We start from the raw sequence: 22,718 nt of genomic DNA, 5'->3' as shown, positions 1-22,718 counted from the left end.
GCTTCTAAAACACAGGGATTTCAATTAAGGGCTTCTAAAACACAGGAATTTCAATTTAGGGCTGCAAGGAATTTCAATTTAAGGCTGCAAGGACACAGGGATTTCAATTTAGGGCTTCTAAAACACAGGAATTTCAATTTAGGGCTGCAAGGACACAGGGATTTCAATTTAGGGCAGCGAGGACACAGGAATTTCAATTTAGGGCAGCAAGGACACAGAATTTCAATTTAGGGCTGCAAGAATGTCAATTTAGGGCTGGAAGGACACAGGAATTTCAATTGAGGGCAGATTTTCTTGCAAGGAGCCCCCAGTCTGGTGCAGGTTGAGGTGAGAATGGCAAGGTTTGGTCAAGAGGGTTTTTTACCCTCACAAACGTTCCTGGCTCTGCTGGGTCTCCTCTCAGAACACAGCACTGGTGAAGGAGACTCTGAGGGAGCAGGGATGGGAGAATTCCAGGTGGAATTCCCCATTTATCCCAGAGCTGGGTGTGGAACAACCCTGTAAGGCCAATGTCCTGCTGGAACACCTGCATGGGCTCCTAAATCCTCCCTGACCTCCTGCCAAGGGGACTTTTCTGAAACAATAATAAAAAATGATGGATTTGGGATGGTCCTGCTCCCATCAGTTATTCACACCCACCCAGATCCCTGAGGACTCAGAAAACAAAAAAAGAACCATATTAAATGTAGTTTGTGGAGCAAAGGGTTCTGCTCCTGCTTCCTGCATATCCCTGGCTCATGAGGATTTTTAACCTCTGAAGATTGTACCTGGGATTTCTCTCTTCCTACCCAACATGAAAAGCTCCACTAAAACTCAAAATTAAGGATCTTAATTTTAAAAAATTACAAAAATTAATTTCAAAAATTTAAAATTTAAGGATCTTAAACATTGAGGCAACAGCAAAACCCAAGGAAACAACCTGGTTCCCCTTCAGTGGTGACCAAAGTCACTTTGCTGGAATTTCCTAACCAAAATAAAGTCAAATCATGGCAGGGTAAGCACAGAGTTCTGGTAGCATCACCAGCATCTCACAAATCCAGAGAAAACCACACTGAGAGAGCCACAGGTTCTTCTGTCAAACTCCATGGAATGCTCAGGTCTGCCTCTGCTCTCCAGGCTGCTGCTGCTGCAAGCAGTCAGGATTAAAATAATGAGAGCAGACAGATCTCCAGCTTTGGAATAGGAAATTATAGAGATTTATCCACCCTGAATTCCATCTGCATAAACAGCTCCTCGCTCTGCCTTTGGTGCTATTTGCTTCCACTGAACTCATTTGGAAACTGTTTTATTTTTCTCCTTCAGAAGGAAAAAAAATTATGGAAAATTGATTTAAAAATCGTTACCATATAAATTTCTTCTTTTTTTTTTCTTTTTTTCCCTTTGCAAATATTTGCAAGTCTATAACCAGGCCTGCATAAAAGACCTGCTGAGCAATTATACAAAGTCAGTATTTCTCAGCTGCCAAATTCCAGTATTTTATGGATTTTTTTCCCCATAATTTCCAGTATTTTATTTTTATTTTATGCCAAATCCCAATTTATCAAAGCTCTGGGAGCTCGTTGCAAACCAAGGGTGTTTGGATTAATCCTGGCCCCCAGCTCAGCCCCAGCTGACACCCCCCTGTCCTTTCACCCTGCTGGGGTGGGAAAGCAGCAAAGCACCCACGGATTGGGATAAATTCAGTGTATTTGGGGAGGAAAAAGAGAAAGGAATGAATTCCACATTTCCCACCCTGGGTTTTGCCATCCCCAGGGCTGCAGAGCTCCCTCCATGGAGCAGGACTGGGACAGACAGATGTTGTCACCCTGTCCGCACACCCTGTCCCAGCTGTGTGTCCCCAGGTCCCTGTGCCCCCCGGTTTTTCCCACTGGACTCTGTGGGGTCGCTGCTCAGCAAGAACAAAATATCCCAGAGTGGTTCCAACACAAATTCTCTTTCCCACATAAATCCCACAGCAGCTCCTGTTTTATTTTTTTAATTAAAAAAAAATAAAGAATTAACTGTGCCCATCACCAATGCAGCAGAAATGTTATCCTCAGGACACAAATTTTATAAGGAATAACACCCCAAGTAAAAAATCTTTCAGGTTTTCCTTTCATCCTCCAGGTAAATTCAAATTATTTCTTCCTTTGAGGGATCTCCAGCAGCCTTAAAAACCAAAGGCTGCTGATTTTTCTTTCTCTGCCCCTAAAGCACCAGGTGCAGGTTTTAAAACCTCTTTGAAATTTGTGGTTTCTGCTCCATTCTCCCGGGTGCCTCTGTAATTCTGCTGGATTTCCATCCTGAAGGAGCAGCAAACGCAGCTGTTCCTCCCTCACAACGAGCCCAGCCCTCAGCAGATGTTTGCTTTGTAATATCTCTGTGGCTCCTGCCATGCAGATATTGCAGATGACTCCAAAAATTCGTTGATTTTTTACCTGATATTTCAAATTCCAGCTCAAACTGTCACCCCCATTTCAGAGATAAAGCTCTTGCCCATAAGGACATCCCTGGTTCATGTCCTTTCTGTTTTCTAGAGGTCTAAATTTTAATTTAAATCAATTTCTCACAGAGTAAAACCCATTTTTGGGGCTACCCATCATGATGTGCATCATTAAAAGTGAATTTTCTTGAATATATCCAGCCAGTTAAAGCCTTTTGCATAGGAAGGAGGGGGATTTATGGATGCTCAGCTCTGGGTTTGGCCACTCCCTTCAGTCCAGAATCTCTGGGCATCCCTCAAGAATTTTATACAAATTTATATCAAATTCCCACATCCTTCATATATGTTTATATCCTGCTTTTTTCAGGGATCACTGGCAGTGCACAGAGATGAGAAAACACTTTTTGCTTGAAGATATTTATGAAAATAAAGCCTCAGTTGTAGTGGGTTTGCCCTCCAGTTTAGTGAGGATGAAGCAGGAGCTGCTGGATGTCACCAGAGACATTCTGCATGACCAGCAGAGAGATCTGAAAAGCAAATTCTGGGGACAATTGTAAATTCTGCTCTGAATAAGTGAACAGGAAGAAAAACCTGTCGATATATAAAAGAAACCCCTAAAGGTGAGGGAATCCAAAGGGATTGAGGAGAGTTCTCAGGAATCATTAAAAATCAGGTGGCAGAGTTTGAGTCAGGGCAAGACCAGAACAGGAAGAGCAAGAGAGGGAGCTGGGAGCAGATTTTTTATAGACTGAAAGCAAAGGTGGTGATTATTTATTTTTCCCCCCCCAAAATGAGTCATTCCTAAGCACTGGTGAGTTCTGTACCAGCCACAGGATGATCAAGCTGCAGTTAAATATAGCCCCAGCTCTGAGAGCTCCTCTTACAGGTCACAGAGCCCAGAAATGGCCCAAATGCCACATAAAGAAATCCAAATTAGCATCCAGAAGTGGGGAAAGTTAAGATGTTCCAGTCCTGAGGCAGAGAAGTTTTCTGCCTTCCCTAAACAGAGGCGATTTCAATTGCTCCTGCTTCTCCCACATTAAATTCAGCACTGATCTCAATTAATTTCACAGAATAAATGTCAGGAGAGTCTCCTGGGACCAACTGACTCCTGAGTAACTTCCTTGTATCTCTGGGCCATTTTTGGGGCTTGCATGATCATATTTACTCAGCAGGAAACCCCTCATTCTCCAGGTATGTGTCTAATTGAATTTTAGCTTTTTCCTCTTCTTTTGAAAGCCTCAGTGATTTGGGGGAGGGGATCATAAATAAAATTAAACAAAAAAAAAAAATCCCCAAGAGAGTTTTTGGAGAAGCTTTATGATTTGGCAATGCTGTTGAATCCATCAATATTTAATTAGACTTTATAAACATCCCCAAAGTCAGGTTTCTAACCCTCCCTGTCAGCTGCTGAAATATTCACAAAGGATGCACTTAAAGGATTAAAAAAGAAGGAGGATGAGCTTCATTATCCAAGAATTGTGCTGGGCCTCATCTCCCCTCTTAGCACGTGCAAGGGATGCCCATAAATCTGGGAGGATCTTTGCCTCCAGGCTGAAGATTTCTGTGAGCACAGAAACAGCTGAGCTGCTGAAAGGGGGAAAATTCCCATTAAAAAAAAAAAATAAATAAAAGGAAAAACTCCCAAAACAACAGAGAGCCAATAAAGACAGCCATGAGCAGCATTTTAAGGGATGCAGAACACAGAATTGGGACAAAAATAAAATAATAAAAATTTATAAAATTTTATTTATAATAATAAAAATTATTTATAATAAAAATTACTTATAATAAAATTATTTATAACAAAATATTTATAATAAATCTATTCATAATAATGAAATTATTTATAAAAAATTACTCATAATGAAATTTTTTATGACAATGAAAAATAAGATTTTTTTATAATAACAAAAATATTTATTAAAATTATTTATAACTATATAATAACTATATAATTATTTATAATTATATATAATTATATATAATATAACATAATAATTATATATAATAATATATAATAATATATAATATAAAATTTATTATAAATTATTTATATTTATTATAAAATATTTATAATAATAAAAAATATTTTTCACCCAGGAGCCACCAGGCTGTTTGGAGGGTTTGTTGGGAGAAAGCTCCAGAAAAGCTGGAGCCATTCCTGCAGGAAAAGGGGAGATGAGAGAGCAGCTCAGCCACAGCAGGGATGTGGTTTTTGAGGGGAACCTTTGGCTGGTTTGCTCTGCAGCAGCTGGAGGAGGGTGGGAAATGGGGAAATCTCTGTGTCCCTCAAGTGTGGAGCTGCACTGGGGACCCAAAGAGCCAAAAATGCTGGGAAAGCTCGAGTGCAGCAGTGCCAGATCCACCCCCAGAGCTCAGCACCAACGCTGAGCACCACATCTGTGTGGCTTTTGAACAATTCCATGGGATGGTTTGGGGTGCAAGGACCTCAAACCCACCCAGGACACCTCCCACCGTCCCAGGCTGCTCCAGCTCCTTCCTTTCCTTAAAACTAAAAACCACCTGTGCCTGCTGCTGCCTCAGCACGTGGGCAGAGAGCTCAGCCACTGGCAGGAGGAAAGAAATTCAAGTTTTAAAACACAACCACCCCAATGGGGACACTGCTGCCTGTGCCCCAGCAGGTCACCGTGACTGCTGCTGATGGCAGCAGCACAGGAATGGGTGAGAAAAGCTAAAAATGTGCAAAAATCCCTTCAAATCTCCTCATAAATCCACCAGATATGCCAAGAAATCAAAATTGTGTAATAACCCAAACAGCAAGGGCAACAGTCACAATCCTCCTGCACAACCCTGGCTGAGCTGTTCTCAGTGTAAACATTTTCCAACAGAAATCTGTGTCCATATCCAGAAAAGTCACACCAGTGTCACTGCCATCCTGTCACTGCCATCCCCTGCCAGGACCTGGCTTTGTGCCTCTGACTTCTCTTACACCTGGGGAGAGGCAGGAATCTCCCAACATCTCCCCTGAGTGCTCACAACAGCCTCTGCAAATTGTTTTGCCTGGAGCTGATTGGAAAATTTTAATTCTTTAATCCATTACCAACCTCAGCAAGGTAAAGGACACAAAGTGTGAGACCAAACGAAACACAAAATATTCCCTGCAAGTTGAAATAAAGAAACCTGCAGGGGAATAAACCTCTCTGCAGTGCAAGCTGGTCACCAGAGGGGAAAAAGCAGCACCACAAAGCCTGAATTTGCTCCTGTCTGAGCTTCCAATCAGCCAAAAAAACTGTTAATTGCTTCTCCTCTGCTCTTGGAAACAGAAAATGTGAGATAAGCAATGCCCACCCTGGGATAAAGCAAATAGAAAATATTCACTGCAACCAAAAATAAAGAAAGCTGAAGGGGAATAAACCTCTCTGCAGTGCAAACTGGTCACCTGAGGGGCAGCAGGTGATGCCTCAGGTTTTAGATTTTCTATTTTTCACATTCTGTGCTGCTTTAGTGTGAGGGTCTGGGCTTCACATCAGGGGATGCTGAGCTCTGTGCACAGAGCAGGGAGACAAAACAATTCCTGCTCCAGCTGGGCACCAAGGACAAATGACCCAAATCTCAGCCCAAGAGCACAAACACCGTGGGCTGGAGAGAGAAAAACAAGGATGGGACTGCAGGGGCTAAAGCTGGGATGGGACAATGAACTGCAAGATGCAAATGGAGCAGAACTGATAAAAATGTGAGATCTCATGACCAAGCTCCCTTTTCCTCCCATCTTGGAGCCATCTGGGTGCTGCCAGGGCGTGGCCTTTGAAGGTCCTTCAATAAATCTCCTCTTTATTCCCTTTAACTCCATCTGGCCTTTGTCCCAGCTCCTTCAGGCACCCCAGGGCTCCAGGGGACAGCTCAGGGGGTCACCCTTGCTTTGGAATTCATAATAAAATGCAATGTCCCACCTACCTTGGTCAGCTCCTGGGCGTTGGCCAGGTTGTCCACAGCGATGGCCAAGAAGACGTTCAGGAGAGTATCTGTGGGAGCAGCTAAGGAAAAGCTCTTCACATAGCACAGGAGCAATCATTCCCTCCCTGCTGCCCCTCTTTCCCCATTTTGTGTTTTATGGATTGATCTCTGGAAGCTTTGCCACCATTCCCAGCTCACCCACCCTGCCCAGAGCTGGCCCAGCAGGGCTGGACACACATTTGTGTCCCCAGCACCCCTCTGCAGAGGGGACAGGACCTGAGGGGTGTCACCCCATCAGAGGGGAAGGGTGGGACCTCCTGCTGCCCCCAGAGGCACCACAGCCCCTGGTTTTCCACCCCTCCAGCCCAGAAGTGCAGATTTCAGCCTCATTTTCCCCTCATGAAGATTTCAGCCTCATTTTCCCTTCATGCAGATTTCAGCCTCATTTTCCCCTCATGCAGATTTCAGCCTCATTTCCCCCTCTTGTTTAAAAGGACAACCAGTGGAGCTGCAGGAAATGGGTCATTTTAAGCCAACATTTACATTTTTATACACACAGAGCTGTATAAACCGCCACGGAGAGCATGGAAAAGTGAATCTCAGGTCATTGCTCCTGGGAGGAAACCATCCTGGCTTATCTCACTGGAGTCAGGGTGGCACTGGGGCACCCCAGCCATGCTGAGCCCCACACAGAGCTCAGCAGCCCCTAAGCCCAGCCCAGAGCCCAGCTAAGCCAGGGCAGTGCCCACACCAGCCCAGGCCTCTCAGCAGAGCTCTGCATCCCATCCCTGAGACAGAACACTGGCCTGGAATTATTTATTCCTCTTTTACTTTCATTTTTCCACTTAATGATTTGAGCTTTTGCTGAGTTTATTGTTGTTATTCCAGCCTTGTGGCTGCAAAACAGCCCCAGAGTAGCCATAAATCAGCTGCCTTTGCACAGGGAAGGAGGGCAAGCAGAGCAAAACACAGCAAAACCACTCTCCCAAAGGAGAGGAGAAGATGTGTTTGGCTCTTGCACATCACCTGGGGACAGAGAGTCACTCACTGCAGAGCTCTGTTTGCTCCTCCAGGTAGGAATGTGCAGGGGAATTGTTCATAAACCCACTGAAAGGACTGCAGGAGCTTTAGGAAACTAAGACAGGTGTTTGCAGGAGGCTCCAGGAGAGCTTGAGAGGGACTGGGGACAAGGGATGGAGGGACAGGACACAGGGAATGGCTCCACTGCCAGAGGGCAGGGCTGGATGGGATATTGGGAATTGGGAATTGTTCCCTGGCAGGGTGGGCAGGCCCTGGCACAGGGTGCCCAGAGCAGCTGGGGCTGCCCCTGGATCCCTGGCAGTGCCCAAGGCCAGGCTGGACAGGGCTGGGAGCACCTGGGACAGTGGGAGGTGTCCCTGCCATGGCTGGGTGATCTCTGAGCTCCCCTCCAACCCAAACCAGGCTGGGATTTGCTGTTCCCTGCCTTGAGCTGTGGGGTGGGAGGGCAAGGGCAGGCCTGGGCTGAGGCTGGTGAGGGGGGAAGGCAGAAACCCCTCCTGGGAGGGCAGCACAAGTGAGCCACATTTCTCCTTTACCAAGACATCAATTCTCCCATCTCCTTTGAGGGTGGGGGGCTGAGGGCACCCCTGGGCTGTGCTGGGTGTTTGGGTTTTTTTCCTCTGGGGTGCTTCCAACAGTCTGGAAACACTTCCAAGCCTCCTATCAGGAAATAAATGTCTCAGCAGGACAACTGCCTCCCTCCCCCTGCCTCCCACACCCTCTGGAAGTGGATCATGTAACAAAGGCAACCCCTGGAAATGGAATTAATTTCTTTTTATCAGATCAGCCTGGCCTGATCCATTTCCAAGCAGACACAGTCTGGCAGACTCGGGTGTTTCTGCCCCAAAAAAGGTCCCTCAGTCCTCTCTGCAGGCCTGGGGGATTCCCGAATTTCTCCCCAACTGCAGGCTCTGCCTCAGGCTGTGTAACCTGGATGAGCCTGGAGCCAGGAACCATCTCCTGCCTGGCACCTGAGGGCCAGGGAAGGGCAGCATCCTCCAGGCAGTTCCTGCTTTTCTTCTCAGGCTCCTCTGCAGTTTTTCTTGGAGTTTTTTTTCCTTCTTTTTTATTGTCTCAACAGATGCCTCAATTTATCAATTAAGTGAATAACAGTGAGCCCAGGCATGGTGTAATTTCCTGGAAAATGGGCCAAATCCTGTTGTTACTTTAATCATAAAACTTTCATTAAACCATCTCTGGTTCCACACAGACTCTCTGGAAATGGAAACCTAACATGAGACACTTCCCACTTAGAAAAACAATCTTTTCCTTGCCATGAAAAAGAAAATTTCTCCCTCTCTGTGCTCACAGAACCTCACCTGCAGCAAACTCATCCCAGCCTGAAGGACTCAGGGAGGATCAAAGAACCACACCTGGCAAATCCTCCTTCCTTCCTCAACACCCAGTGATGTCTCAAGGAGCTCAAGGAGCCACCAGCAGGGGGCTGTGGGCAAAGGGCATGGAAGAGGCATTGGAGATGTCTGGAGGAACTCAGGAAAAACAGCCCTGGATCCCCTCAGCAGCAGAAGGGAAAACAAGAGAGCTGCACCTGATGAGATTTAGGGAGAAGGTGGGTGAGGTTCCCACTCTCCAAATCCCAAATCCATGGCAGGGGCAGCAGATCCCCTCCTCTTGACCATGCCCTGCTCTTTCCCTGGCACTGGAAGCCAAAGGAGCAGGGAGAGGCCCCCTCTGAACTCAAGGTGAGGAAGGGAATTCGTGCCCCGTTCCTCAGGAACGCTGGAGCTCAGCAGCTCGGAGGTGCAAAGTCCCTCCCTCAGCTGTGCTGTCGAGCCTGATTACTGCTTAATCTCATTTCCAAACGCCAAGCCCAGAGGATTTCGAGCTCTCCCTCCCTCCCTGCTCTCCTCTGACCCAGTTTTGCAGAGCCTGGTGTTTCTGGAAGGGCCGTGCTGGCTGCTGTGAGGAGATGTCTGAGCATCACTGCCACAGCCCCTCCAGGAATGGAATAAATCCCTGGGGACACTCATGTGACAGGCACAGCTCCCACTGCCTGCTCTGCTCTTCCTCTCCCTGCTCCTCATCGTGCAGGACAGAATTCCAGCCAAGGCAAAGGGCTGGAGCACTGCTGTGCCACCCATGGGCACCAATGTCACCGATGGCACCTTCTGTCCCCTCCAGTCCAGCTGGAGCAGCCCATTTCTGCAGGAACTCTGTCCTGAGCCCCAGCATTTCCCCCAGTTCACCCCTCCCCTTCTCCTGCATCTCCAGCCCAAACAAGACTCCAAGGAAAAGAGGAATGCTGGGACTGTAACCAGTGAGAAGGCCAGGAAATCCTCATGGGAGCTCCTGGGTGGAGCAGCAGCACTGGGAGCTCTCATCCCACTTTGGGACATTTCTCATCCCACTTTGGGATGTTCCCATCCCACTCTGGGACATTTCTCATCCCACTCTGGGACATTTCTCATCCCACTCTGGGACGTTCCCATCCCACTCTGGGACGTTCCCATCCCACTTTGGGACGTTCCCATCCCACTCTGGGACGTTCCCATCCCACTCTGGGACGTTCCCATCCCACTCTGGGACATTTCTCATCCCACACTGGGACGTTCCCATCCCACTTTGGGACATTCCCATCCTACTTTGGGATGTTCCCATCCTACTTTGGGATGTTCCCATCCCACTTTGGGGCATTCTCATCCCACTTGGCAGAACAAACAAAGCAGCCAGGGCTGCCTCAGCTCAGCCACAATTCCTGGGTTTCCTGTTTTAGGGATGCTCCCTCTGGATCCACACAGTTTGTGGCTGCAGCCACAGATCACAGAATCAATCACAGAATCAATCACAGAATCAGCCATTGAATCAATCACAGAATCAATCACAGAATGAGTCACAGAATCAGAGAACCACAGGATTACAGGATCAATCACAGAATCAATCATATAATCAAAGGATCAGTCACTGAATCAATCACAGATTCACACAATCACAGAATTAACCAGGCTGGAAAAGCCCTTTGAGATCAAGTCCAACCTAGACCTGACACCACCTTGTCACCCAGAGCCACATCCAATCTTTCCTTAAACTCCAGGGATGGGGACTCCAAACCCCGCTGGGCAGCCCCTTCACTGCCCAACCACTCTTTCTGGGAAGAACTTCTCCCTAAGATCCAGCCTAACCCTCCCTGGTGCAGCTCAGGGCTGTGTCCTCACACCAGTGACGCTGTGGCTGCCTGGTGCTGGCACTGTCACAGAGCATTGGCCACCACTGGCACAGGGACGGGGCCACCACAGCCCCTCTGCCCTCCTGGCTCTCCTCCTCACACCCAGCTGCTCCATCAGGGAGCTGCTTTGCTTGTTTGTGTATGAAATATAAAATATATATCAAATACAGCCTCCTTTCCCAAATCCCATCCTGTGTCACTCTGTCCCTGCCACCCTGGACCTCTGGGACACACCATCCCTTCCCCAGCAAACACCCTGGGACACTGGGGGATGAAAGCTCCCAGTTTCTTGCTACCCTCGAGAGATTTCCATCTCTCAGAAGAACAAACCAGACACTTCATGTGCCAAGGCTTGGAGCACTGAACACTCCCAGAAGCTGAAACCCAAGATCCAGAATTAAATTAAATGTGGAGATAATTCTGAGCATTTGGGACAGCCCAGCTGGTTAAGGTGCCCTAGACAAAGGCACCAAGAGAATGGAGCTTCATCTCCACCATCACCTACTCACCTCCACCAAACCCATCTCAATCCTCCCCTGGCTAAAAACAAACTGTTTGTGAAGATATTCAAGGTCCTGCTCTGACCTGCCCTCAATTACTTCTCCCACAATCTAAATTAACTCTTAATAGAACATTTTCAAGGCAAAACACAACAATTAAAATGAAATTCTTTTAAATGAAATGAAAAATTCTGACGTTGCCATAAGAAAAGCGACATCAAGTTGAACAACTCACCTCCAGTGCTGTCAGGAGCAAAGCCATGGCAATAATTTGGCTTTTAAAGGCTGAAGCTGTGAGAATTGAGGGAAAAATGGGGATTTCCAGCAGCGTGGGTCTGAGAGACAGTCCAGAATTTCCTTCATTTGCCTCATGATCATCACAAGGACCCTGAAGACCCCAGCAGGAGCTCTGGCCTGGCTGAGGTGGACGTTTTCTGGATGTTTTGTGATTGTTTGCAGGTGTGCTCGCTGTGCCTTCACAGAACACTGCTTTGAACAGGTTCTGATAAATGGTGGCTCATCCTTGCACACTCACACCTGCCCCACAGGTTCTGATAAATGGTGCTTGTCCTTGCACACCCACACCTGCCCCACAGGATCTGATAAATGGTGCCTTGTCCTTGCACACCCACACCTGCCCCACAGGTTCTGATAAATGGTGCCTTGTCCTTGCACACTCACACCTGCCCCACAGACTGAGGGCTCTCAACACAATGGCCCATGGATCTTCCCCACCTTTTGGCCAGATGCCTCTCCTTTGGATTGAGACTCTGTAAACTGGAACTGTTGAGAGGACTTTGGTGAACCCCCACAGACAACAGCGAATCTGTGCCTGGACCATGAGGATTCCATCTCGTTGGTTGTTGTGTTGTGATTTCAGGGTTTACCCCAGAACCTCAGGTCCCTTCCCTGATGATTCCCTGCCAGGTGTGTCAGTCTCCTCTCCTTCCCCCTCCCAGCACTGTCTGTCAGTCCTGGCATTCCAGAAGGGCACTGAGTGATTGGCAGATCCAAAGGATGCCCTCTACCCCTGGGGGGCATTGGGCCATCCAGGTGTCCTTTGTCCCTTTGTCCCTCCCCTCCTGTCCCTGCTTGGTGGCTCCCTGCCCCTTCCCTGCCCCTCTCCCCGGGGTTAAAGGAGCAGCAGCCACGGGCTCAGGGAGTTCTGTTGGAGCTGGTGCTGCATTCAGAGGCTGTGGGCCAGAATAAAGCTCTGGATCCAAACCCTCCATCAGAACCGACTCCTTTCCTTCACCATCACCTTAAAGCTTCTCCAACAGAGGGAAACCTGAGAGCAGCCCCTGTTATGGGGGAAGCTCCATCCCAGCACCACCAGAGCTCCTGCAGGCCTGGACTTGTCCCCACGTGCCCGGCTGCAGCATCCAGGCAGGCAAAAGTGTCTGTGGGTGAAACACCACACACCCAGGCAGGCAAAAGTGTCTGTGGGGTGAAACACCACACACCCAGCCAGGCAAAAGTGTCTGTGGGGTGAAACACCACACACCCAGCCAGCCAAAAGTGTCTGTGGGGTGAAACACCACACACCCAGCCAGCCAAAAGTGTCTGTGGGGTGAAACACCACAGTGCTGCTATTTGGTTCAAGGGCCAGACAAGCTCAGGCACGTCCCATGGGGTTATATTGGTAATATTCCCATAGTTGGTAGCTCTATTCCTCTTCCCCCCTTTTTCTTTCTATCCTTTATTCCCTTTTTCTGATCCCTTGCAATCAATGGCATTTGCTGTTGGCCCTCAATAAAGGTGCATTTGTTGTGATTAAACTGCCAGTCCCCTGCTGTTTGTCTTGTGCACTTTTGGGATCTGGAAATGAACCATCACAACTCACTTGCCCTAGCGTGACAGTGGGCAGGACTGTGGCACCAAGGATGGAAGGATACAGTTCCCAAACAGGGTGAGCACGATGAAGTAGATGGAGGAGAACATTCCGGAATGGACACCGCCCTGCGACTCTATCCCGTGGTACATCACAGCATTCCAGTCCTCGCCCGTCAGGATCTGCACAGGGCAGGGGGGACACAGAGGTCACTCACAGGAAGGGTCACTCACAGGAAGGGTCACTCACAGGAAGGGTCACTCACAGGAAGGGCACTCACAGGAAGGGTCACTCACAGGAAGGGTCACTCACAGGAAGGGTCACTCACAGGAAGGGCACTCACAGGAAGGGTCACTCACAGGTCACTCACAGGAAGGGTCACTCACAGGTCACTCACAGGTCACTCACAGGAAGGGCACTCACAGGTCACTCACAGGAAGGGTCACTCACAGGTCACTCACAGGAAGGGCACTCACAGGAAGGGTCACTCACAGGAAGGGTCACTCACAGGAAGGGCACTCAGAGGAAGGGCACTCACAGGAAGGGTCACTCACAGGAAGGGTCACTCACAGGAAGGGTCACCTCATCCACAGCTCCCGAGAGGTGGCACCCACAGCAGGGTGCCCTGCACTGACCCACGGGCACACACTGGCACTGCTGAGGCCAAACCCTGAGTGCTGGGCCCAGCTCTGGGCCCTCAGCTTGGGAAGGACATTGAGGACCTGGAGCACATCCAGAGGGGGCAGCGAGGCTGGGGAGGGGCTGGGAACACAAACCCTGTGAGGAATGCTAAATACTCATTTGGCACCAGTCTGAATTGTCTGGTGTTCATTTCTTCAGCGAAATCTGGAATTCTGGGCACATCAGCACACCCTCTGCCTGCCCTGGCAGAGCCAAACAATGACCACTTTTAGTGCATTAAACATTGGGATGTGAAAATCCAGTTGCTAAACAGGAAGTTGTCTTTGGGTTTAGTAGGTGAAAGGGAAAAAATCTGCCAGATTTTTTTTACAAAAGCAAGGGAAAAAGTGTCAAAGTTTAAATGGACTTGCAAAAGGTAAATACTTCACAACATAAGATACAAACAAGTAAAAAAATTTTAAAACTATTGAAAAACGAACAAGTTATTTAAATGTGTCCAATTTTGATAACTGCTGGGTAAATCATTCAAAACAGAGTTTCTAGGTAACTGATTACCAAAAAAAACTAATTGAATTTTTTCCTAAACTGAAAGCTGCTTTGGGGAGTCAATTAGTCTGACAGTTAACTTAAAAAAATTGGCTCTGAACAGTCTAAAAGCAATCAACTTAAAAGGACTTAATCTTTCATAGTATCCAGGAGTTAAATGTATAAATCAAATAAATTCATTTCATAATAAACAGTTCCTAATTTTCTTTTAATTTTGACTTGAATTTATAATTTAAAACCAAAACATGTAGTATTAAATTGACTAAAAATAACTGGCTCCTGGTTACTATTCTTTTAACAACTTAACTTTTCTTTTTGTTAATACAATTACAAAACACCCAAAACCAAAACACAAAAAACAAAACAAAACAAAAACAAATCGAAAAAAATCAAAATAAAAACCACAAAAAAACCCCAAAACAAACAAAAACACAACCAAAAAAAAAAAAAAAAAAACAAAACAAAAAGAAGATAAAAAGTGCTAAGCCATAAGTATGCTCTAGTAATGGAGTTCCATGTGCAGGATGCTTGGAATGACTGCAAATTCCAAGCTGCAAACTCCAGCCTGGCTGGCAGCTGCTGAGAGAGAGGAAATTTCTGGCTGCAGGGATGGTGCTGATGACAGCACTGGGCAAGAGCGACTCCAGACACAAGGACACCCAGTGCAGACACCAGCTCCTCTCCCAAATGCACAATTCAGCCTCAAATAATTCCAAAATCAGGATTCAGACCCAACAGTGCTGGAGCTACTCTGGATTTGCACCACAGAATATGAAACAGGGCTTTGGGCTTTCCAATCTGCCACTCAATTATGCCGAGTATTGTCCACAAATGTGCCTTCACAGAATTTCCATGAATTCACAGCTGCTCCTGCTTTTTGGGAATAGCCATAAAGTGATTTCTGATCACACAAATATTCATGGAAAGGGCAACCACTGGGAACTCTTCTATTTCCAAGCAGAAGACCAGGATTTGCAGGTATGACTAAGTGCAGCAGGGTCTGGGTTCAAAATCCAACTTTTGGATTATTTAGGAGTGGAAGAGTGGAACAAAAAGATCAAGTTTAAAAAAAAGAGATGTTTTATGGGGCTTTTGCAGAGAGATAAATAATCTAAACTGAGCAGCCTGCCTGGAGAAGCTGAGGATGCTCCCTGAGGTCCTGGAAGGAGGAGCTGGTGTCCTTCCCACTGTCACCCATCAGCTGCAGGAATTACTAAAGTAATTAGGGAGCAGCCTGAAGGATCCAGGATCTGCTGGCTCTGTCCTCAAGCAGTTAATGAAATTCCTTCTGCTCTCTCAGGTCTCTTTAGGGATGCTGCAAGGAATTTTTGCTGAGGAGAGGGAAGGACAGCACTGCAGAGGGAGAGGCACAGGCAAAGAGGGCTTGGGAGCAAGGGCACAGGTACCTAACACAGAACTCTGCTTTCCAGAGGCTCTGTGCTCAGGGATGATGTTTGTGTGTGTATTTTGATTGCTTTTGTTATTCCCCAGGCTCCAAACTGCCCTCAGCTGCCCCAAATGACCATTTGGAGTGCATCTCCCTGTTTAATACTGAGGGGCCAGCAGGTGATGGAATAAAGCAGCTGTCAAGAGCTGTTGTGAAATGTTAATGGAATAATGAGCAGGTTAAGGGTGAGAGAGGAGCAGGAACAGGATTGTGCTGCTTCCAGGGGCTGCAGTGCAAGGGAGGTGCCTGAGGGAAGGCTGAGTGCCAGCGGCTCCAGGGTGCTCTGCACTGACCCACGGGCACACACTGGCACTGCTGAGGCCAAACCCTGAGTGCTGGGCCCAGCTCTGGGCCCTCAGCTTGGGAAGGACATTGAGGACCTGGAGCACATCCAGAAGGGGCAGCAAGGCTGGAGAGGGGCTGGGAACACAAACCCTGTGAGGAAGCCCTGAGGGAGCTGGGGGTGCTCAGCCTGGAGCAAAGGAGACTCAGGGCTGCCCCCATCACTCTCACAGCTCCTGAAAGGTGCCTGTGCTCAGCTGGGGCTGGGCTCTTTCTCCAGCAGCACTGACACAACCAGAGCACACAGCCTCGAGCTGCACCAAGGGAAATTCAGGTTGGATAGCAGAAACAAGTTTTCTACAGAAGGAGTGATAAAGTTCTGGAATGGCTGCCCAGGGAGGTGGTGGAGTCCCCATCCCTGGGTGTGTTTAACAAAGCCTGGATGTGGCACTGGGTGCCAGGGTTGAGCTGAGGGGTTGGGGCTGGGTTGGACTCGATGATCCTGAAGGTCTCTTCCAACCCAGTGATTCTGTGTGTCATGGGCAGGCAGAGCTCTGTCCCCATCCTGCCACTGCCACCCCTCATTTCCAGCTGTCCCCACTGCTCTGCTCTGCCTCAGCAGCCTGTGAGGATTTCCAGAAGAAATCAGGGAGCAGGGCACAGGTACCTAACACAGAACTCTGCTTTCCAGAGGCTCTGTGTCATGGATGTTGTTTGTGTGTGTATTTGGATTATTCACAGCTGGGCATTCAGCTCACAGGACTTCCTCAGGAGCTGGAGATGAAGGTTGATGCTCCTCTGAGGGAGCTTAGGCTGAGCTCAGCCAGCTGCCAGGTGGACAAAACCCATCCTGGGTGTCCAGGGACAGGACCATGACCCAGCCAGGGCTGCTGGGATAAAAATGGGCTAAAGCAGAGGGCAGAAGGGTTTGCTTGAGAAACTTACACAGGGAATCTCCAAAGGTACAGGGCTAGGCAGGGTGTATCTAACTTTATTTATTCAGCACATTGAATGCTGTCTCTGACTGATCCTGCTCTGCTCAGCCTGGCTGAGGTTGTGGAAGAAAAGCTTGGAAAGGGATCCCAACCCCAGAGTGAAGAAACACTGAGCTGGAGTTTGCAGTTTAGGGAAGGAGTGGGATGGAGGGAGAGCAGGGGGTACCAAAGAGCCTCTGGGGGACCACAGTTAATCCAGGGCTGATGGCTTTTGCTGGGTTTAGCTCCTACCCCTGACATTCCAGACAAATATCTTATATCCACATGCTTTCCTTCCCCCCACACTGCAGGACTAACAGGAAATATTCCAGCTGAGTATTCCACAGGCAGCTCCAGTCCCAAAGCAAAGCAAAACCAACATTCCCAGGGCTCATATCCGGAGCTGCTCCCTGGCAATACCTGTCTCTGAGCCCTTCCTTTGATGAGCAGGAAAATCTTATGCAAATGTTATGCAATTCTTAATCCCCCGTGATGGGCAATATCCTGTGAGGTGAGCACTGAACCTGCCTCACATCTGGGCAGTTGATCCTGCAGAGCTCTCAGGACAGGCTTCCCTTGAGATTCTTTTTCTGTCTTAATCCAGAAATTACCATCACCCCCCTTCCCTTCCTTTTTATCTCCTTTTGGGGTCATAACACTGAAATACATCAGCCAGGCCTTGCTGAGATCTGGGGAATTCTGGATCAGGGGGAGCCCACACTGTGCAGGACAAGGCTGGAAATGAAATCTGTGAGGGTCACCTGCAGCTGGAGCAGCCCCAACTCTCCTGAGTTGGGAAACACCTGAAAACATTCTTTTCTAATTATTTTAAACCATTTTAAATTATTGTTTTTAAAAAAACACAGGTAGAAAACAGCTGCAAAATTCAGCTTTAAATCCAAGCATTGCATGTGCCAGAGCTGCAACTCTGTGGGCAGGGGCTGGAGAACACAAAGGGCACACCCAGATGTGGGCACACACAGATTTTAATTCACAGAAATATCTGTTTTATCAGCATTTTTGCCCCCTAGAAATAAATCTTTTGTTCTAGTTTTCCTTAATACCACAGCATTGGTTTTTAATTTGATTTTTAGTGATGCATATATCGGTCAGCAAAGTAAAACACCTGAGAAGGAAGGACTCCCCCTTTCCTAAATTCCACAGGTTTTTGGGGGCTTGTTTGCCCTCCCTAAGCAGGAAGAAACACCCAGGAATTTCAATTCCAGCACTGACCAGGACAAGGAATGGCTTTACCTGGAAGACTGTGAGGATGGCAGCAGGGAAGGTATCGAAATTCGTGGTTGGAGTTTCGTCTTGGAAATTGAACCTGGAGAGAAGGGAGAAATAAAAACCAGTGTGGGGAGGGACAGGCAGCTCCAGGCAGCCCTGGAACACCCTTTAACACCCCATAAACCAAGTCAGGGAGCAACATTTGTTCCACCTGGCTGGAACACCCCAGGCAAGCTCGGTGAGGAACATCTCAGAAGGTGCTTAACAGAACCATCAGCAAAAACTCAATTTCATTCCCAGAGAAAATTCCAATGCTTTGAAATTCATTTTCATCCCCAATTAAAATGAACAATCAAAATCTGCAATGATTTTGCAGAATGAGCCATTCCAAGAAGTTTTCATTCCTCAAGTGTAAAAGCCCAAATTGAAATGACTCTCTTAGCAGATAATTTCTTTTTAGCATTTTAAAGATAAAATAGGTATTGACTGGGAAAATAAAAGACCAAACAAAACCATTTCATTATTTCAGTTCAGAAGCGAGGCTGGAGTTAAATGGTAACACTGTGATGGTTCTTACTGCAAAATTCACCATTGCTGGCATTTCTAATGAGAATAATCAGATCCAACCAAACTGTGTTTTCCAGCAGGAAAATATTTCAGAGTGCCATTATGTTTTATATTTGGATATTATATTTTATAGTGGATAATACAATGGCGCTCTGGTTACCAGGGAAGGAACAGTACAGAAGGTGCTGCCCCCAGTCCTGTTTCAGCTCTGGGTGTCCTGGGCACCAGGGGATGATGGGGGAGCTTTGAACTGGGGACATTCTCCCTTAGGAAAGAATCCAGCTCCAGGGAAAACACCAGAACAGGAATTATTTCCCTATCCCCAGCCCTGAAATCAGGGATGTGAACCTTGCAGGCAGAACAAAGATTCCTCAGACTCACTGTTACAACCCTAGTTACTAAAAATTTTTAATTTTCTGTAGTAACAGACACTAACCCCCAATAGAACACTACATTTGACCTAAAGCTGTAAAAAAACCTTGCATAATAAGATCCTTCCTTAAATAATAAAAGTAAGATTATGAGTGTGTAGTTTAAATAAAAGTGTGTAATATCACAAACTAAAAAACTTAAGAGTTTAAAGTTTTAGAATATATATATTATATAAAACAAAATAAAGGTTTTAAGACAGAAGTTAGTCCTCCTTCTTCACCTCCTACTTCATAAGTTTAAGTAGTATTATGTCATTAAATAAATAATCCACATTACAAAACACAAATAGTGAGTTAAAAATAAAAATAATTTAACTGTCATTTCTTAATTAGACAGTTTTTCCTTAAAAGACCTTGTAAAAAAAGAGATACAACTCCATTTTTTAGTTTGTTAAAGAAAAGTACTATATAACTCACAACTTAAAAAACTATAGCATAAATAAAAATGAATAAACATCGAAGTCCAAACAAAAAATGCAGTTTCACAATTTAATCCTGGCTTTAAGACAGAAAAGAAAAAAAAAATCAACAACTTACTGCCCTCCAAAGAGCTGCATCCCCAGCAGAGCAAAGACCACGATGAACAGGAACAGCAGGAAAAGCAAACTGATGATGGACTTCATGGAGTTCAGCAAGGAGACCACCAGATTCCTCAGGGAATTCCAGTACCTGTGTTGGATCAGAACAGCCAGGGGAGAACATGAGTGGGGAAGAGCCTTTGGGGAGCAATTTATTAATAGGAATTTGTTTTCCATGTGTCTCAGGTGTAGCTGGGTGTGTGTTCTATCCCCACCTGTCAGAGCTGGGGCAGTTCTCTGCTGTCCATGGGCAGTTTTTTCTTGATCTCTCCCCCAGCCAATCCTCCCTGCAGGAGATCTCTGCTGTCCATGGCCACTGAGTGTCCCTGCAGGGCTGATCCAATTCCAGCATCCCATGGGGAGATGCTGCGCCCAGGGCAGGAGCCAAGCATTCCTACCTGGGTACAATCTGAGCTTGGGACAGCCCAGCAGCCTTTGCCCAGTGCATTGCCAGAGGAGCAGCTTCTGCTGCCCTGCATGGCCAGAGGGAGCCCAGGCCCATCTCCAGCAGCCCTGGAGCTGCAGAGGAAAACTCCCCCCTTGTGCAGGATCCCTGCTCCAGCAGAGCCACAGCTGGCACTGCAGGAGGGCTGAGCCCCCATGGGATGGGGCTGTGCCACCCCCTGACACACAGGGGACAGGGACTGCTCTGACTCTGACAGTGTTGTGGTTTTTGTTTGTTTGGTTTGGTTTTTTTGCATTATTGCATTTGTAATTTTAATTTTCCTCTTACAGAACTGTTATTCCTATTCCCATATCTTTGCCTGAGAGCCCCTTAATTTCCAAATAATAATAATTTGGAGGGAGGGGGGTTACATTTTCCATTTTACAGGAAGCTCCTGCCTTCCTTAGCAGACACCTGGCTTTTCACTCAGGCACTGGGATAATGCAGGATTCCCCCTGGGAGCTGCAGGGACCTGGCTCTGGTCACGCAATGAACTCAATTCTGTCATGTGGGATGAAAAATCCACTTAATTAAGGCAGAGGAACTTCAGCATCAGTGGCTTGAGAGTGTCACTTGCTGTCCTGAGAAGGGGCAGAGCCCTCAGCTTGGTTTGTGAGGTTAAATCTCTTTTCCCAAGGAATGAGCAATAACAAGAGGGAACGGCCTCAAATGGCCCCACACAGGTTTAGGTTGGGTATTGGGAAAAATTTCTTCATTAAAATGTTTGTCAAGCCCTGGCCAGGCTGCCAAGCAGTGGTGGAGTCACCGTCCCTGCCAATGTGGCACCTGGGGACATGGGTGAGTGGTGGCCTTGGAAAGACTGGTTGGACCCAATGGCCTTGAAGGTTTTTCCCAACCTAAATAATTCCATCTTTCATCCCTTTATCATGCTGACTGCAATCAGTGGTCAGAACTCACAAAAATAAAATTGTAACTTGCAAAAACATCCAAAATATTTACAAAGTATTGCACCCAATCAGCAAGAGCAGATCTCAGCAGCTCTGGGTAAAATGAACTGCTGAAAATTGCTCTGCATTTGCTGCAAACCCAGGAGTTTCCCACACATAAATCAGTGCAAAGGTAAAGCACAGTGACATTTTTGGTGCAGGTTCCCACCTTTCTTGCTGAACATTTACAGAACTTAAAAGTTTCCACTCTGTTTTTCCCAGAGGACAACAAATGACCCAGTACCACACACAAACCTGGGGTCTGAATAATAATAATTAGAAATAAACAATAAGCAGGTACAAATCAGCCCCAGAGAGCTACAAAACTCAGTCCTGCTTGCTTCAAATGACTGTTTTGCTCAGATTTTCTTTACCTATTTAAGGTGGTTGGGTTATTTTTGGAGGGAGGGGCTGTCCCTCCTCCTGTTACTTCAAGCTATGAAGAATACAGGGAGTGATGGAATCAAGGGAGCACTGAAGAGGTAATGGTGTAAAAAATAAGGTGGAAAACAACAGCAGGAGCACCTAAATTTGTCATCAATTTCCCCAGCAATCCTGCAGAAACGGCTCTGGATGGGTTTGGAGATGGCACAGGAGCTGTTTGCTAATGCCAGCACACATTAACTCAAGGCAGGAGCACAAAAACAACAGAAAAGCTGTGGGAACCTGAGTGAAAATTCCACCTCAGAGTCTCCAGGCTGAAAAACTCCAACATTCCCAGCCCAGGCAGCAGGAACACATTTCAGATTTGTGTCAGCACAGCAGCTCAGCCCTGGGATTAGCACCCAGCAATCCCCAGGGAAGCTGCTTTTCCAGAGCCTGGATACTTAAGAATTGTCATTGGATCAGTGGGAAGTTGATAGGACTTAAAAAGAAAATAAAACTTGGGGGTTTTACCACAAAATATGAGTGACAACACAATATTCTTTTTAAAACAAGCCTAAAGATAAAGCAAAGATGGACATTCTAAGTTGATGAAGAAAGAAAAACTGAAGGAACTGTCATTGGATCAGTGGGAACTTGATAGGACTTAAAAAGAAAATAAAACTTGTGGTTTTTAAAATTTGTGGTTTTTACCACAAAATATGAGTGACAACACAATATTCTTTTTTAAACAAGCCTAAAGATAAAGCAAAGATGGACATTCTAAGTTGATGAAGAAAGAAAAACTGAAGGAACTGTCATTGGATCAGTGGGAAGTTGATAGGACGTAAAAAGAAAATAAAACAGGATTTTTACCAATTGATATTTTTATAAAAATATAAAAACCGTGGGATTTTTATAAAATACAAGTGATAACACAATATTTTTGTTTTAAACAAGCCTAAAGATAAAGCAAAGAAGAACATTCTGCTGTCAGCCCACTGAGAACCAAGGGCAGACAAACCTGGACATGAGGCTGAGGAGAGAAAGGGCTCTTAGAACCCCTTCTGGGTGTAAACCCAGGCTCAGGAATTCCCAAAATTTCCAATTGCCCAGCCAAAGAAAGGGGAATTCTGCATCTGCAGATTCAATCTGCTCCTGTCTCCCCCACCCAGTGCAGACCTTGGAGGCTGGGGCAGGCAGGGATTTTTGTGCCAGCTGCCCCAGGGAGTTGGGGCATTGGTTTTTTTTGGATAATTTTTAACTTTTTAGCGATTTAATTATTATTTTATTGTTGATAAATGTGGAAAGCACTCCTCCTGGGCCTGGGGCTGGGCACAGGGATTTCCTGGGGTGCTCAGAGTGCCAAG

At 46.7% G+C, this 22,718-nt stretch overlaps 1 protein-coding gene across 8 annotated transcripts in view; it reads right to left on the bottom strand.

Moving 5' to 3' along the window:
• CACNA1B (calcium voltage-gated channel subunit alpha1 B) overlaps positions 1-22,718 on the bottom strand; it is a 330,224-nt gene that overhangs the window by 101,582 nt on the left and 205,924 nt on the right. For all 8 annotated transcript variants that reach the window (XM_054516966.1, XM_054516959.1, XM_054516961.1 and 5 more), the window contains 4 exons: positions 19,553-19,684; positions 18,042-18,114; positions 12,961-13,078; positions 6,341-6,408 (listed from right to left, as the gene is read on the bottom strand). In XM_054516966.1, coding sequence (XP_054372941.1) covers positions 6,341-6,408; positions 12,961-13,078; positions 18,042-18,114; positions 19,553-19,684 — 391 coding nt within the window. The remainder of the gene's footprint in view (positions 1-6,340; positions 6,409-12,960; positions 13,079-18,041; positions 18,115-19,552; positions 19,685-22,718) is intronic.

The sequence above is a fragment of the Molothrus ater genome, chromosome 20 (genome assembly GCF_012460135.2).
Source record: "Molothrus ater isolate BHLD 08-10-18 breed brown headed cowbird chromosome 20, BPBGC_Mater_1.1, whole genome shotgun sequence".
Lineage (NCBI taxonomy): Eukaryota > Metazoa > Chordata > Aves > Passeriformes > Icteridae > Molothrus > Molothrus ater.
This window is presented reverse-complemented; position numbering and strand designations above follow the sequence as displayed.